The sequence below is a fragment of the Populus nigra genome, chromosome 8, assembly GCF_951802175.1.
Source record: "Populus nigra chromosome 8, ddPopNigr1.1, whole genome shotgun sequence".
NCBI lineage: Eukaryota > Viridiplantae > Streptophyta > Magnoliopsida > Malpighiales > Salicaceae > Populus > Populus nigra.
The window spans coordinates 9,792,272-9,808,248 of NC_084859.1; the positions used below are offsets into that span (position 1 = coordinate 9,792,272).

The window sequence follows — 15,977 nt, forward strand, 5'->3', positions numbered from 1 at the left end:
ATGTGCACCTAAAAAAAGAAGTCAAAAAGGCATCCCCAATACCAATTGTGTTATGTTTTTATAAGCAAAATTATAATGTGAATATCCTAATAGACAGAAACAATGAGTCAGGACCCCTTTTAATTTCTTTTAAATAAGGTGTCCCTTGACGATCCCTGTCATCGTCAACAGGCACAGCGAGAAATGTCCACTGGGTAGCTTTGTAATTAAGTTTTGTTTTTCTTTCTTGACCTGGTCACCCAGCCAAATTAATTAAAATAAATAAATAAAATTACTGGTAAGGTATGTTAGATTTTTTGAATTAATTTATTAGCTAGTAGCTTTTAATCTGTTTGGAAATATAGTTACAGTTATTTTTTAAAATATTTTTCATTCAGAAATATATTAAAATAACTTTTTTTATTTTTTAAAAATTATTTTTGATATTAGTACATTAAAATGATTTAAAAATATTAAAAAATATGAATTTTAAGCAAAACAAATTTAAACCTTTTTAAAAATACTTTTAAAATACCTACATGTTAAAAAGACCACGCAACCTATAAAACTTGACCAAGGGACCAATCTAGAAACTTTAGTGTTTGAAATGGTCAAATTAAAGAAAAATATTTAGAAATAACTAAAATTAAAAAAGAAAATTGTTTTTAAAATTTAAAACTTAATTTATTGAAGGAAAGGGGTTGGAGATTTTTTTCCTTCCATGACCCTACCCCTACCAGCCCTCATAATTCCGCCACTAACTTGACCTAATACAATTTGGATGCAGGTGATGGTTATGAGCTACCCATTGTAAGCTCTAATAAAGGATTTTAAAAATAATTTTTGGGTATTTTGTAGCTTAAAAAAAAACATTTATTTTTAGCAAAATAATTTTCATTTTCGACCAAAAAAAATACATTTTCTATACCTTTTTTCCTAAACAATTTTCTAATAACCTAAATAACTTTCCGCAAGTGAAATGAGTGAATCTACTTAATGATTTGTAATTGTATTATAGCATTAATAACCAACACAATGAATTAATTAATTAAATTAATAATTAATGATAAGATAAATTGTTACTAAAAAAAAAAATAAAACTTAAGCACTTTATAGTTTGTAATTTAAAGGCACTACAATTATGCTAACTCCTTTTATAATTACTTTTCTAGGAAGGAAACTTTTTTTTGATAGGCGCTTCACATGTGTATTATTCATTAATTTTATGGTGTTTTTTCTAACCTTTAACATACTTTATGAAATTATTTATAAATAAATAAATTTGAATATTTATGAAATAGTTTATATGAAATTTGATAGTCTATGTTTCTTGTTTTAAAATAATTTATTTTGATATTTTTAGATCATTTTAATGTATTGATGTAAAAAAATAAAATTTAAAATTTAAAAAATAAAAAATAAATATTATTTTAATATATTAAAAAAAACATTGAAATGCAATTATTATTATAATTCCAAGCATTCTCTAAATAAAACAAAAAAAAAAGTACACATTATGAAATCATATATTATTGCTTGACAGTTGAACCATTGATTATTTGATTTTTACAAGTCAATATCAAAAACGTGTGGGCAAAGGTGCAATTAATGTTGTTCTACTGTAATTTTCAATCAACCTTTGACTTTTTTTTATTGGCGATGTGTTTGATATTAAGTTTTGAAAATATTTTTTTAATATTTTCATATTATTTTGATGTATTAATGTAAAAAATAATTTTAAAAATATTTTAATATATTTTAAAATAAAAAATACATTAAAAACAATTGTTATCATACTCTCAAACACATTCTAATTGAATGGGTGTAGGGATCAACGTGGGACTATTGCTTTCTATTATATCTATATTGATATTTATCAAATAAAAAATTTAAATATTTATATTTTATTGATATAAATTGAAATTAATGATAACAAAGCTTTTTATAAGACAAAAACATCAAAAATCAAGAATAAGAACATCCAAAATATTCCATTTTTATTCATTAAAATCTCATTTTTCAAATGATTATTATAACCTTTTATATAAAAAATAAATAATAAAACCCTAATAATACTAAATAGAAAAAATAAATTAGAAAAAATATTTTTTTCAAATGAAAAAAACTATAAAAGCATAGTGATACAACATAGAAAAATAAAAATAGAAAAAAATAACATTAAATAAAACAATATATATATATATATATATATATATATATATATATATATATATATTTAAAAAAAGAAGCTCACGCATCACCTATCCATTAAGTTTCAAGTATATATTATCTAAATATTATTTATTATTAAGCATAAAATTTAAGAGTAATACAAATACAAGATTGAGTTTGGATTGGATTTGAAATCAAGTTTGATAATATTCATATAATATCTATTACTAATTAAATAATGTAATTATTCAAAAAACATTCATTTATTTAGATTCATATCTATATTAAATTCAAGTTAAATTTTCATCTTTACATGTAATTACTAGTTAAGTTATACATCTCAACTACATAGAAGAGTATTACTCTCCTCCTTTGTATGAGAATATATATGTATAATTTAAAATGAAAGAAATTCTAATTTTAATTCTGAGAATATTTTAATTTTAATTTGAGAAAATATAAGGATTTGTATTTTATAACTAGAAAATTGAAGGTTTTACTCTTGAAATTGGAGCATGATTAAAATGAGTGATTTTAACGGCTTCAAAATCTCATTTACAACAAGAACGCCAGGTCGCCAGCCAATACCAAAGGGACACAAATAATGACAGTTGCCGCATAAGAGACGGTGCGGGCAAGCGCATCGCATTCACTAGCGCACGTTAGCATCTACCACAAACTAAAAAACATTATTAAACAGCTATAGAGCCTAGCAACATGTCGTGTTCCCAGAAAGGTTCTGACTGCTGACACATGCTAGTGAAATGACGTAATTAACCCGGAAACAAAAAGAAATTGAGCTAATGTTTATCACGTGCTCGAGATTACAAAAGCTGGAAAAAAAAAACAAAAAAACAAAAAACGGAGGCCCCAAGCCAATATTTATGGAAGAGAAGAAACGTGAATAATAAGCAGTCGTTTCGCTTTTAATTAAATTTTAGGGTGACGTGGGTCCTACATGTGCGTGTCGGTCCTCGTCGGTACATTAAAAGAATCTTCACGTGACCTAACTGAAAAGGACAATCATCGAGTGCCCGTAACCGCTAAATAGATGATAAATGATTATTTATTTATTTATTTATTTTTAAGGAAGGGATCCATCCTTTAATAAAATCATGATAATTTTGTATGATATCATATGCAAACCCTTGTAAATCACACATAAACACACATTATTTAGATATCAACAGCTATTTAAGCTGGGTATTAATTTTTTTCAAAAAATACTAGGCTGTTTTAATGTATTTTTTAACATAAAAAATTTCAAAATATAAATTAAAAAGTCTATGCAAATATCTCATTAAATAAATTCATAATTATTTATGTAAATAAACATAAAAAATTGTTAACAGTAATCAAAACAAAAATTTATAAATTTGAGAGATGTTAATTAAGATAATCAACCACACAAAATGAAGCATTCATTTGATTGTGTTTACTGAATTTATTTATTTAAATAAAAAAATAAATCTATAACCTAAAAAACTTATGACTTAAAAGATAAACATAAATAAAACTAATAAATAAACTCATGCAAAAAAAAATTATTATGCAAGGCCAATCACATCAGCAATATTATTTAAAAATAAATATTTTTATTTTAAAAAATCGACTTCATTTGTATAAAACACAAAAAAAAAAATTATAAATGAATTAGCATAATACATTGAAAAACAAAACGAATTTAAAAAACAAATGTTGAGAGATAAGATTGTATGAAGCTAAATCTTTAACAAATCAAATGTCGAAAAATAAAATCAATAAAAAAATTAATTATACAAAATGATCTAAAAAATAAGAGTGAAAAAAAACACTAATTAGATACGGTGAATAATTAGGAATGAGGTTTTATGGGATAAAACTTGTATGTATGCTGATTTTTAAAATTGAATAGGGATGAGATACATACTTAAAAGAAAAATACATAGACAAAACATAAGGGAAAAATTATAAATAAGAAAAAAAAACACACACACACAGCTCAACATTGATGGTTTCATTCCAAGAGAGAGGTATAAAGTTTTGATTTTCTTTACCAGATTCTCAAGAGAAAAACATTAAAAGAGTTAGATTAGAGTATTATAAAGAGTTTTAAGAAGAATTTAAAGAACTTTAAGGACTCTAAGGATTGAAGGGTTTTCAAAGTTTGAAAGTTATGGTTTTGGAAGTTAAGAGGAAAAGTGGAAAGTGGAGGGAGAAAGCCAAGTTTTATTTCTAAATTTCTCTTTGATTTATTGGCTTTAAAAGGTAAGAATCATTATTTAATGATTAATTTAAGTTTTATTGTGTTTCAAAGCTTGATAAGTTATGATTGGATTATGGAATGTTGAGTTAAGCATGCTGGGTTATTTAAATTGGTTGTTTTATTATTGGAATATGTTGTTGTGAATGAAAAATGGTTGGGTGATGTGTTTAAAATAAAATTGAAAAGAAAAAAAATGAATCTCCACTATGAGCAAGGATTCAACCAAAACATGGGTTGGAGGTTTGAATTTATTTGGTTTAATTGACATGAAAATTTTCTAGTATGGTGTTTTTTTGCATGAAAAAAAGAGTGGATAAAGTGTCAATTATAACAAGTAAAAAGAAAACCATGTCCTCTTTTTAGGAAGTGGTTTCGGCCTAAGAGAAAAATAGGGATGAATTTTTTAGGTGCAATGTTGTAAAAATTATGTTTAATTGCGTTGCATGAGTATTTGATGAATATGTATAAATGAAAATTGCATGAAAATTGAAGAAATTGAAGAAAAGATTTTAGTGTTCTGTGAAGGGTAGGGCCCGCCACTTTAAAGGAAAATGATTAATGGTGGGAACCTAATAAATTCTTATTAAATTATATGTATTTAATATGTGTTAATATATTAATGATGAATTAGAATTGATTTAATTAACTTATCTAGTTATGATTAAATGCTTAATATATTTTGAATTATGAAACTGTGAATAATTGATGAGAAAAAAATATTTATGTTTGTGTATGAATTTGTGGAGATGTGAAATGAGTGTTGATGATGAGTTTGAGATAGAAGTTGGGATTAATGGATTAAAAAGAAAAGACGTGAAGGGCTAATCATATTAGAAAAAATCAGGAATTGGTGGGAACCAAGGCAATTGTTTATGCATTTAAGTGTGTTTAGTATGTGTTGATGGACTTATGATGATTTAAAATAGATTTAATTATTCTACATAATTATGGTTAAATTTGCAATGAACTTTGAATTGAATTTGGTGAATGTAAGATGAATTGTAGAGAGATGAATTGAGATGGAATTATGAATGCTAGTATAAATATGATTATGAAATGAAAAAAAAAAACAAGAGGTATGGATGATTTAATGGTTAGCTAAAGTGAGAACCTTAGAGGGATCTATTTTAATTGATTCGACATTTGTTCTGAATTATATACGTTTAACATGTAAAATGAAGAAACAAATTTAAAAAGGGTAGAAATCTCATGTTGACAAATTTGTATTTAAAAGAGAAGGAAAATTGAGCTTGAAATGTATGCTTTATATAGATGTTTGATGATTGGATGCCTGTTGATGCAAAAGAGGCCACAAGATTTATCCAGCAACAAGAGACTACAACATGAGTACATGCACTAGTTGTGTGTCCTTCACTTTCACTATTTATAAGAGATTTCTAGAATTGTATAATTGTAATTTTCTTAAAATATATGTTGTTTATTTATTTTTTGTGATATGAACATTAAAAAGGATGAAATTAGATCAGTTGACCAAAAGGAGCTAATGATATTTATGTTTAGATGATTAGGATAATTTATTAGGCTAGCTAAATGAAAAGAGATAATGATACCTATGTTCACATGGCCGAGATGATTTATTAGACTAGCTGACCAAAAAGAGCGAAGGGCATCTGTGTTTAAATGACCAGTATAATTTATTAGACTAGCCGACTGAAAGGAGCTAGCAACATCTGTGTTCATATGACTAGGATAATTTATTTGACTATATGTATAAAAGGAGCTAGTAGTATCCATGTTCAAATGACTGGAATAATTTATTAGACTAGTTTATTAGGAGGGGCTAATGACAACAATATGTTTGATTTACGAGATATTAAATCTGTCTTAAAGATAAAGTATATGTATAAACTATACGTGGATTGAAAATGATGAAATTAAAATTGTTATAAAATGATTTAATTACCACGCTCTTCTCACACCAGAGCCGAACAATAAAGTTATATAATGACACCTTTTAATATAGATATAAATATTGTAATTTATAGTTGTTAAATTAATATGTATTATAATTTTGGACTAATAATTACCAGGCTCTTCTCTCTCTCTTTTTTAATAATAAATGGACTAATTTTTTTTTACCAAAATTTTTTTTCATATGTCACAAATTCATAAGTTAATCATGCAGTTCTAATAATGTTGATATAAACTAAATAAAAATATATCATACAAGAACAAAATGTGACATTATATAGTAGAGAGACCTAATAAAGTATTTTTACTAGTAAAGAGATGAATTAAGGGTGTATTTGTTTGATGGAAAGTGATTTCTGAAAATTATTTTACAAACTTTTCTATATTTGTTTGTCGATAGAAAAGGTGGTCAATGGAAAACACTTTTCAATCAAAAGAAAATTTGGCTTGGTTTTCAGGAAAGTGTTTTCTTTTTATTTTGGACGGAAAATACTTTCCGGAAGTTATGAAAAATTTAGAAATGTCATTTATTTGCTGATTATATCAAATTTGATCCTCAAACTTTTAATTGCTATATATATATATATATATATATATTTTGTTTTGATTTTTTTTTAATTTCATCCATTATAATTTAATTTTTATATTAACTTTGGTCCTTATTTTTATAATTGTTGTTTGCTTTTCCCTTATTATTTTTTAATTGAAATTTTTTATCTATCAAATTTGATCCTCATTCTTTTGATTGTTGCTTATTTTATTTGAAATAATTTATGAAATGGTAATTATTATTACTTTAATTTCTTTATCTTTCAATTTTTTTATTTGTTAGATTTGATCTTTATTATTTTGATTATTATTTATTTTATTGAGATAATTTATAAAATTATATATTTTTTTCAATTTCATTCTTATTCAACTTTTTAATTTGTAAGATTTGTTCCTCGTTATTTTAATAAACTTGAAAAAAATAAAACATTAAAAATTTATTTTCCAACTCATTTTCCATGACATAACCAAATACTGGAAATTATTTTTTAACTTATTTTTTATTACATTACCAAACATCAGAAAATAATTCACTTTCCTGAAATTCATTTTTCTGGAATTCACTTTTAAAAAAATACTTTTCAACAAATAAACGGGCCTAAGCATAAAAATCCAATAATATCAAATTTCATTATTGTGTCGAATTTAAAATTTAAATCACTAGAAAATAATTTTTAAAATAGGAGAAATTATTATTTGAAATAGTTTAACGCCATCAAAGTATTTAACATTATATTTCATATACTATTCTAAGCATACAAACAGTATTCATATCATGCACGGTATGCGCTGTCACCCAAAATTATTAAACTAAGGAAAAAAAATATCATTGTAAACTCTTGTAAAAGATACCGGCGATCCAGGGAGAGCGCTCTCCGCTTCTACTTTATTGACTCGTTCTCATCCTCTACTTTTCTTTTTCTCAAGCTAAAAAACGTGCTTGAAAAATAAATGAATAATTAAGAAAGGGACATAAGAAAATTCAAGGATAATAAGAACTAGCTCATGGCAGTCAGACAGGTTCAAAGAACGTGCTCGTGAACCTAACACCCTCCCTGTGTTCTTCATGCCCGAGTCTACTCCCCACCAGTAACAACAGACACAAGCAAGCATTTCCCTTTAACCAAATCCCAAGAGTCTTCGTTCGATTTCATCTGGGAGGATTTAGTTGTGACAGCTTTTCATCCATGGCGAATATGGCACAGAAATCTGGCAGGCCTCAGGACCAGATATCAAACTTTGCCCAAAAATGCAATCTTTTGAGCCAGTACTTGAAGGAGAGAGGGAGTTTTGGAGACATTAGCCTTGGAATAAATGGAAAGGCAGAAATTAAAGGTACACTTAAAAATTAAATTTGTTTCCTGGTTTTCTTTTCAGATGCGGATCCGAGAGAGTCTCCTTTTATCTTTCTCCGATGCATGCTTAATTATACAGACTTCTGTACATGTTTCTTATCTTCTATCTGTTTAATATCGTTTTTAGGCCTTGAGACACCTAGTTCACCGGCAACAACATTGAATCTACTCAACAACATGGAAATCTCTTCTGATCAGATCACTTCAAGGCAAAACGCTATGGCATCTGCAAACATGATGAAATTCATGGATTTCTTTCCTCAGTTTGTGGGTTCCGGTCCTCCAAATTCTACTGATGACGCTATTAACAAGGCTGATCACTTGAGGTACCAACAATGAACATTCATATAGAGGCAGAAAGAAAACTTTGGCTCCAAATATTATTATTCAACTTCTAAAGTTGTTTGTGTTTTTATGACACTAGGAAATCGTCTCCAATGGATCCTGAAACCGCCCAAATGACTATATTTTACGCTGGGAAAGTGAGTGTTTTTAATGACTTTCCGGCCGATATGGCCAAGGAGATCATGGCTTTGGCTGCCAAGGGAAGCTCTATTAGCACAGATGGGTGTCCCAGCTCTGCTCCTGCAATAAGAAAAGTCAGCTCCACCAATTCTGTTGCTGCGCTTGATTCCAATAAAGGCCAAGAAAGACTGCAATTACAATCTCAAGCTAATGCTTCAGGTAAACAATTGTTTCATAATCTACTTGTTCGAGTTGTTAATGATTTTTAAGCTTTAATCAGTGAAGTAGTATCCTTGTAATAACCATTTCTTTCCCTTTTTTCCTTTTTCTTACAGATGTGCCCCATGCTAGAAGAGCTTCACTTCATCGGTTCTTTTCCAAGAGGAAAGACAGGTACTAATATGCTCAAGGTTTACTTTTATGCCAAAAAAATTGAAAATTCTGGGTAGTCTTTTACTGCTCCAAGTCTAAATACTGTTCTTGTTTAAATAATCAACTAGTTATCTTAAATCTTCTTGGGATATTTTTCAGGGTTGCAGCAAGAGCTCCGTATCAGATAAACAACCCAACTCCGGATCATCCTGGGCCTCCCAGATCTGAAGAAGACAGCAACCCGTTTTTTGCCCTAGACGAAGGCCAATCATCGAAACAGCTCGAGCTTAAATTGTAGCTACTAGCTAGCTAGAGATTACTTAGCTCACCATTCCGTTAACGTGGCATGATTAGTTCAATTTAATTAAAATCATTACTAAGTTTACTTACAATGTTGTTGTTCCCACACACACATAAATTTTTCAATAAATCCCCTGTGTGTATATATATCGTGAATCCACTGCTGAAGATTTTCATGTTAATTTTATCCTTCTTTGTTTATATATTCCATTGATTCTGTGCCTTGATTTTGGAGGGGAACATGGTCATAAAAAAGAAAGAAGAAAGAATTGTTTATTTATTCTTATCAGTCTCACGAGATTAAGAAGAATATAAAGTAGAAAAGTCTTGCTGGTATTTGATGCTTCATGGGTTGCCTTGTGTCTGCAGTCACGAGATGGCTACAATAATTCATATGCTGTTCAAAAGAGAGAAAAAGAAAAAAGAAAAACCAAAATATGATGGGAGTTAAAGCACCTCCAAATCTATTTGAAATTGCATTTTAAAAATGCTTTTTAAAAAAATTTTAATTTTTTTAATTTTGCTTTAAATTAATATGTATTTGATGTTTTCAAATCATTTTGATATACTGATGTCAAAAATAATTTTTTAAAAATAAAAAAATAGCCAAAATACTTTTAAAATATTTAAATTGTAACATATTGAATGATATATTTTTTTTAAAAAAATATTGAGATAGAAAAATATTGGATCAACCTGGGTTAACAATAGTTAAGTTGTAAAACATGTGATATAGGGTGTGAGATCATGATAAAACCATGGAACTCACATCGAAAAAAAATTAAAAAACCCAAATATAGTGAACTAAATATTGAAGGTCAAAACATTAAAAAAAATGATCAAAAATTCACTTGAGTAAACTTATATCGATGGCCGACGCAACACCACGGCCTAGGCTAAATTTTTCAAATAAAAAAAACAAAGTTAATTTCTAAAGAAGTAAAAAAAAAATTTGAGACTTGGGTCATTGATTCGATTGAGTTTAAAGTTAATTTAATAACATAAAAAGGCAACCCTAATTTAATCTTCTAAAATTATAACCCATAAAATCTCAAATCTTATCTCAATCAAGAAGCTCAATTCCAAACAAAAATACAAGCAAAGAAAAAACGATGTCAACTCGTGTTAACTTGTTAAGTCTATAACCCGAATCATTTGACCAAAAGAACCAAATTTGAAAAATCTTGAAATCCAATTTTCAACTAATCAAATGTTGAAGTATAATATTAAAAAAAATCAATCATACAAAAGGATAAAAAAAAAATGCAATTATAAGTCAAAAGAAGGCTCGAGCCCACCTGGGTCAATCAGTCAAACCCTCAGGTCAAGTTATGAGATTGGGTAACATGATGGAAAGAAAAATAAAAAAAATCACAAAACTCAATAATGTTTTTTAAAAAACCATCGTTAGCTTATAAAACTTGTGATCCTAGTCATTTGATTGGAAGCACTAAATATGAGAAAACCACAATGTCCAATTTTAAACAAACCAAATATTGAAGGATGAATTTTTTTTTTCTTTCAAAAAACCATCCACATAAAGGATCCAAAAGAAGAAACAGTAATTCAAAGCCAAAAAAATAGGTGCGAGCCCACGAGATTAACTCACCAAACCCACGGGTCAGGTTATGAAATTGAGATAAACTGATAGAAAAACAATAAAAAAAAACTATGAAGCCTATTTTGTAAAAAAATCAATGTCAAGTAATGAGATCGAAAAAAAAAACAAGTAAAAAAAAAGATGTCAACACGTTTTAATTTATAAACCTCGTGACCCGAGCTATTTAATCAAAAGCACCAAACCTGGAAAAATCATGAAGTTTATTTTTTAAAAAATCAAATGTTAAAGGATAAAATTGAAAAAAAATAATTATACAAAATAATCCAAAAGAAAAATAGCAATTAAAAGAATGAGGATCAAATTTGAAAAAAAAAAGAGGATGGATAATCTTGGACTGAAAAGTTAAATTGAATAGAAGAATTAAATTCACAAAATAATTAAAAGAAAAAACTAACAAAAGAATGAAAAATAAATTTTAAAAATAATAATTTTTTTTATCAAAGGTTAAAATTAAAAACAATTGAAAGTTTATAGAAGGGGCACGAAAAGAATTAAGAAATAAAAAAAATTTGGGCCAAAATTAAAGAAACAAAAAATAATAAATTTAGATTGAATGATGAAAGTGAAAAAAATTGAAAACCTACCAAAGAGTAAATGATAAGAAATACAAATAAAAAGAATGAAGAATAATACTCAAATATGTGAAGTTAAAAGGACTACTATAAAATTTTAAATGACTATCACAAATTTCAAAGGAGGAGTGAGAAAAGGAAAAAGAAAAATATTGTTGGCAACAATTAATCGAGAAATAACCAACATACGTTGTATCGTAAGGAAAAGAACACCACAGGGAATCTAATGGCACGACTAAAGAAAGTTTTTCACTACCGGAGTTAGTCGCACATATCGCCCAAAGGCAACAGAGCGACTAATGCACTAACGCGAGCACGCATCAACAACTATTTTCATTTTTTTTAATCAAATTATCACATTTTTCTTAAAACCAAATAATGACTGCAAAAAACCCTTTATGAAATTACACAAAATCTCGTGTAGACATGCCTTGAGAATTTTGATTCTAGGAACAATTAGGTCATTACATTGTGCTTGAAAAATTAAAACAAAAAATGCCCGTAAGCCATAGTCAAGTGTTTTTTTTACTTTTAAGAGTATTCAAGTAATTCAATAGTGTAAAATAAATGAAAACAAACTGAGCTGCCTCTTAACAAACATAAAATGACAGATTGAACCGTAAAACACCATTTTATTCCCTAAAGTTTGTTCAATTGATTTTTTTTGTCACTAGCAAATTCATTAATTTAATATTACAATCCATAATAAATCAAGATATGTGTATAGTGTTTTTGCCACATGTTTTAGGTTTTTGTAATTGAAAACCAAAAGTCACAAATTATGAACTTTTAAATCTCACATAACATAAAAGCATTGTAAACATTATATATTAACAAATACTCTTTTACAATTATAAACATTATTGTAAAATCTAGCTCTATGGGTTGACGTGGGACCTTAGCTGGGTTTTACAAAGTACAAAACTAGAGTTGCAATTGACCCGGTCAAACCCAAACAACCTATTAGATTGACCCGAAATCTAGGTGACACAAAATCCAGGTAACTCAATGAAACTCAGATGAGACCCGACTATTGTTTTCATAAACTTTTTATGATAAACAACACCATTTGGATTCAGAGATAAAAATTTCGACTTCTCAAAACATGTAGCCACCATACTTGAGTTCCCAATATACCTTTTAATTTATTTTCTTTTTTCCTTATAATAGATGGCCTCAACCTTATTAACACCTTTTAGTTTGATTAATTCATTAACGATTGGAAGTCCTACCTCAACATTTCCCTTTTATCCCATCATGGGAACTAATTGCTAGATTAACCATGACATTAATGTCTCTGAAAGTACATTATCCACTGGGTAGGGGTTTAAACACTAATGTTGTAGTCATAATAGGCTTTGTGATTGGGTTTTTTATGTGATTTTTGGTGGGGTAATTTTGAAAAGAAAAAAAGAAAAGAAAAGAAAATTAATTTATATAGAGAAAGATGAGATATTGAAGGGTTTGTTATTTTAGGTTTGGTGAGATGGGATCGGGGAACGATGAAAATAATATGATTGTGGATAATTAAGATATAAGTGGTGGTGCAAGAGGATTAAATGACAAGTTGTCTGGAGGGTAAACTTCATGTTTGATTTGTTTGAAGTGGTTACTAATAATGGGGATTGATTATGGGCTAAACTTTAATGTGGACATAATTTCATCTAGGTATGTTTAAGAAAGTTTGGATTTGTTTTTGGTGTTTCTGGGTTTTGATTTAGAATTATAAGATCTAGGTGCAATCTTGTTTTAGTTATGGTTTTATGGGTAATTTTTAGATTTTTGTGTTGTTCAGTGATTAGATTTTTAATTATTGGTTGAATGGCATTGTGTAGCTTTTCATTAAATAGCATATATAATTATTTATGAATTTTTTTTAAGCCTCTAATTTGATGATATGTATTGTGGTTGAGTTTTCAATTTTCAGGGTTAACCCGGGTTGCTCGTGACCTGATCATTTTCCTAGGTTTATTCCTAGATTGAGTTTAATAATTATGATTATAACAATCATAACAAATAACTATAACCACAATAAAAGTGGCAACTTTGCAAAGAGACGCTAAATTGTGCTCAACTCAAACACAAACAAGATTAGTGAACAAAAACTTTTAGACAATGTTCACCCCAACTTAATTTATAATGTGAATACAAATAAAAAAATGTTTTGCATTATTGAAACTATTAACCTTATGACTACGATAATGATTTATTTATATGTTTTAATGATAACATAAACATTGGATATAATAAAACATTATTTTGATATAGTTTTGATATATGCATATCACATTATTAATATCATAATGTATTACATGCTTAAATGATTTAAATAAAGATATGTTAATATGCCATGTGTGTGTGTGTGTAGGGGGGGTTGGGAGGGTACACACACCTTTGTAATGATAAATATAGATACACAACATCTAAGAAATCATCAATAAAGCAAGGAAATGATTTGTAAAGGTCAAGAATAAAAATCTTGTATAAATTACGATATCGACTTCGCTGATCAAGAATTTGTTATAAGATTTTGTTAAAAAGCATTAAACTTGTTTAGGACACCTTATAATACCCACACAACCTAAGCAAACCCAAAAGAAACAAAGAAAAGAAAAAAAAAGACCAAAAAAAAAATGAGACAAAATCCAGATAGTAGCTAAAATGATCTCACTGTTTTGGAAATGGCAAGACAGTAACCAAAACAGTTAAACTGTTTCACAAACCGGCATAACATTTTCTTAAAATAGCTAGTTTGTTTCTGGAAAATTTCCAGAATTTCTTGAGGTTCTTCAATATGGTCTAATTGATTTTTAAAATGGTTTGATTGATTCTAAAACAATTTGATCGATTCTGTCAATGAGGAGAAAATTGTGTCTAATAACTAGTTTCTTTTCTAAGCCTATAAATAGTCTTTTACTTGTCCAAAACAAGTGTGGAATTTTCAAGGCAAAAATCTAAGTATACTCCCTCTAAAAAACAACCTATAATACTCTTTTTTCACTTATAATCATCCAAAAAAACAAGGTTAGATGTGAATTAGTAAAATCCTTCTAAAGAGCTTAATTGTTATTCCAATCAACTCTCCTAAGAGAGTATATTGTGAAAATTGTAAGCGACACTTAAAACACTTGAAAAAATCTTATAGAGATAAAATTATGAGTGGTTTCATACTTGTCCTTCAACAAGTATTGGTGAAAGATTTTCTAATCTTTAACTCGTAAAAAGATTATGGATAACAATTTGATCCTAAGCTTGTAAAAGGATTGAGTTTGATCTTGTATTCGCAAAAAGATCATGTAACAGTTTAGTCTCACCCACTAAGAAGACTGGTGTGTGATGATAAAACTCTTGAATGGAAGTTCAAGAAGAGAAGTATGTGGTTTGCCGAACCTTTATAAATCTTGGTATAATCTCTCTAAACTCTTACTCTTTAAATTGCTTATTGCTTTTGTATTTGGTTGAGTGTTTAGAATTGCATGTTATTAGGTGAAAATTTTTTAATTTATAATTTTACCTTGCATACCTTATTCACGTCCCTCTTAGTTGTTTATGTTGCTTTAATTCTAGAACAATATAAACAACCTCCAAATGTTTGCAAACTGAAAATTACAAGAAATTTTTAATTAAAGTAAATGGTTGTTAATCTAACATGGTGAACCATTTTGCAACTAATTTTCCCATTGCAAATTTTTTCATATATTAGATAAAAAATCACAAAAAATACTTAAAAATTAAAAAAATATATAAAGAAAATGTGGTTGTTAACCCAAACCATGATGATTATCACTAAATGAACAAATTGTATAAATTGATTGTAAAGTAATCAAGTTTCTATAAAATATTTTACTAAGAAAAACTAGAATATATATATATATATATATCTATAAAATATTTTGCAAATAAATCTAATAAGTGAACTTTCCTTAAAAAAAAAAGAAGAGAAAAGTACACACATTTTAATTTTATAAAAAAAATATTGATTCAAAAGTTTTGACCATCAAAACACATTAAAATGAAGCTTAAAATAAAAACACTCCCAAACTCAAGCAAATATACATACATATATTAGTAGTATTTATTCTAGTCTCGACACAGTTATACAAGGCAGGCTTTAATTATCAATCCCTAATCATTTCTTGTAAGATGATAAGTTCTCTTTGCCAAATATAATGTCATTGTTCCCATGCTTTCATAATGTAAAAGTTTTTTTCAAATGATTTTAAGATATAATTTTAACAATTTAATATTTATTCTGACTACAGATATAAAATGAGTTTCTGCATACTAGAATATTATTATTAATAATAAGTCATGTCTTTCGGTTTAAAAAACATGTTTTTTAATAACATTATTTAGAGAAAAAAAATTAAATTAACTTAGATTAATCTATTGTATCTAAATCCAAGACTTGGACC

At 27.5% G+C, this 15,977-nt stretch overlaps 1 protein-coding gene across 1 annotated transcript; it reads left to right on the plus strand.

The window, feature by feature from the left end:
* The first annotated feature begins 7,875 nt into the window (after window positions 1-7,875).
* Window positions 7,876-9,551, plus strand: LOC133701269 (protein TIFY 10b-like). The gene is made up of 5 exons (XM_062125131.1): window positions 7,876-8,212; window positions 8,360-8,558; window positions 8,657-8,916; window positions 9,033-9,090; window positions 9,229-9,551. The coding sequence occupies exons 1-5, from the start codon at window positions 8,065-8,067 to the stop codon at window positions 9,365-9,367; spliced, it is 804 nt and encodes a 267-aa protein (XP_061981115.1). The 5' UTR covers window positions 7,876-8,064; the 3' UTR covers window positions 9,368-9,551.
* Window positions 9,552-15,977: the final 6,426 nt, after the last annotated feature.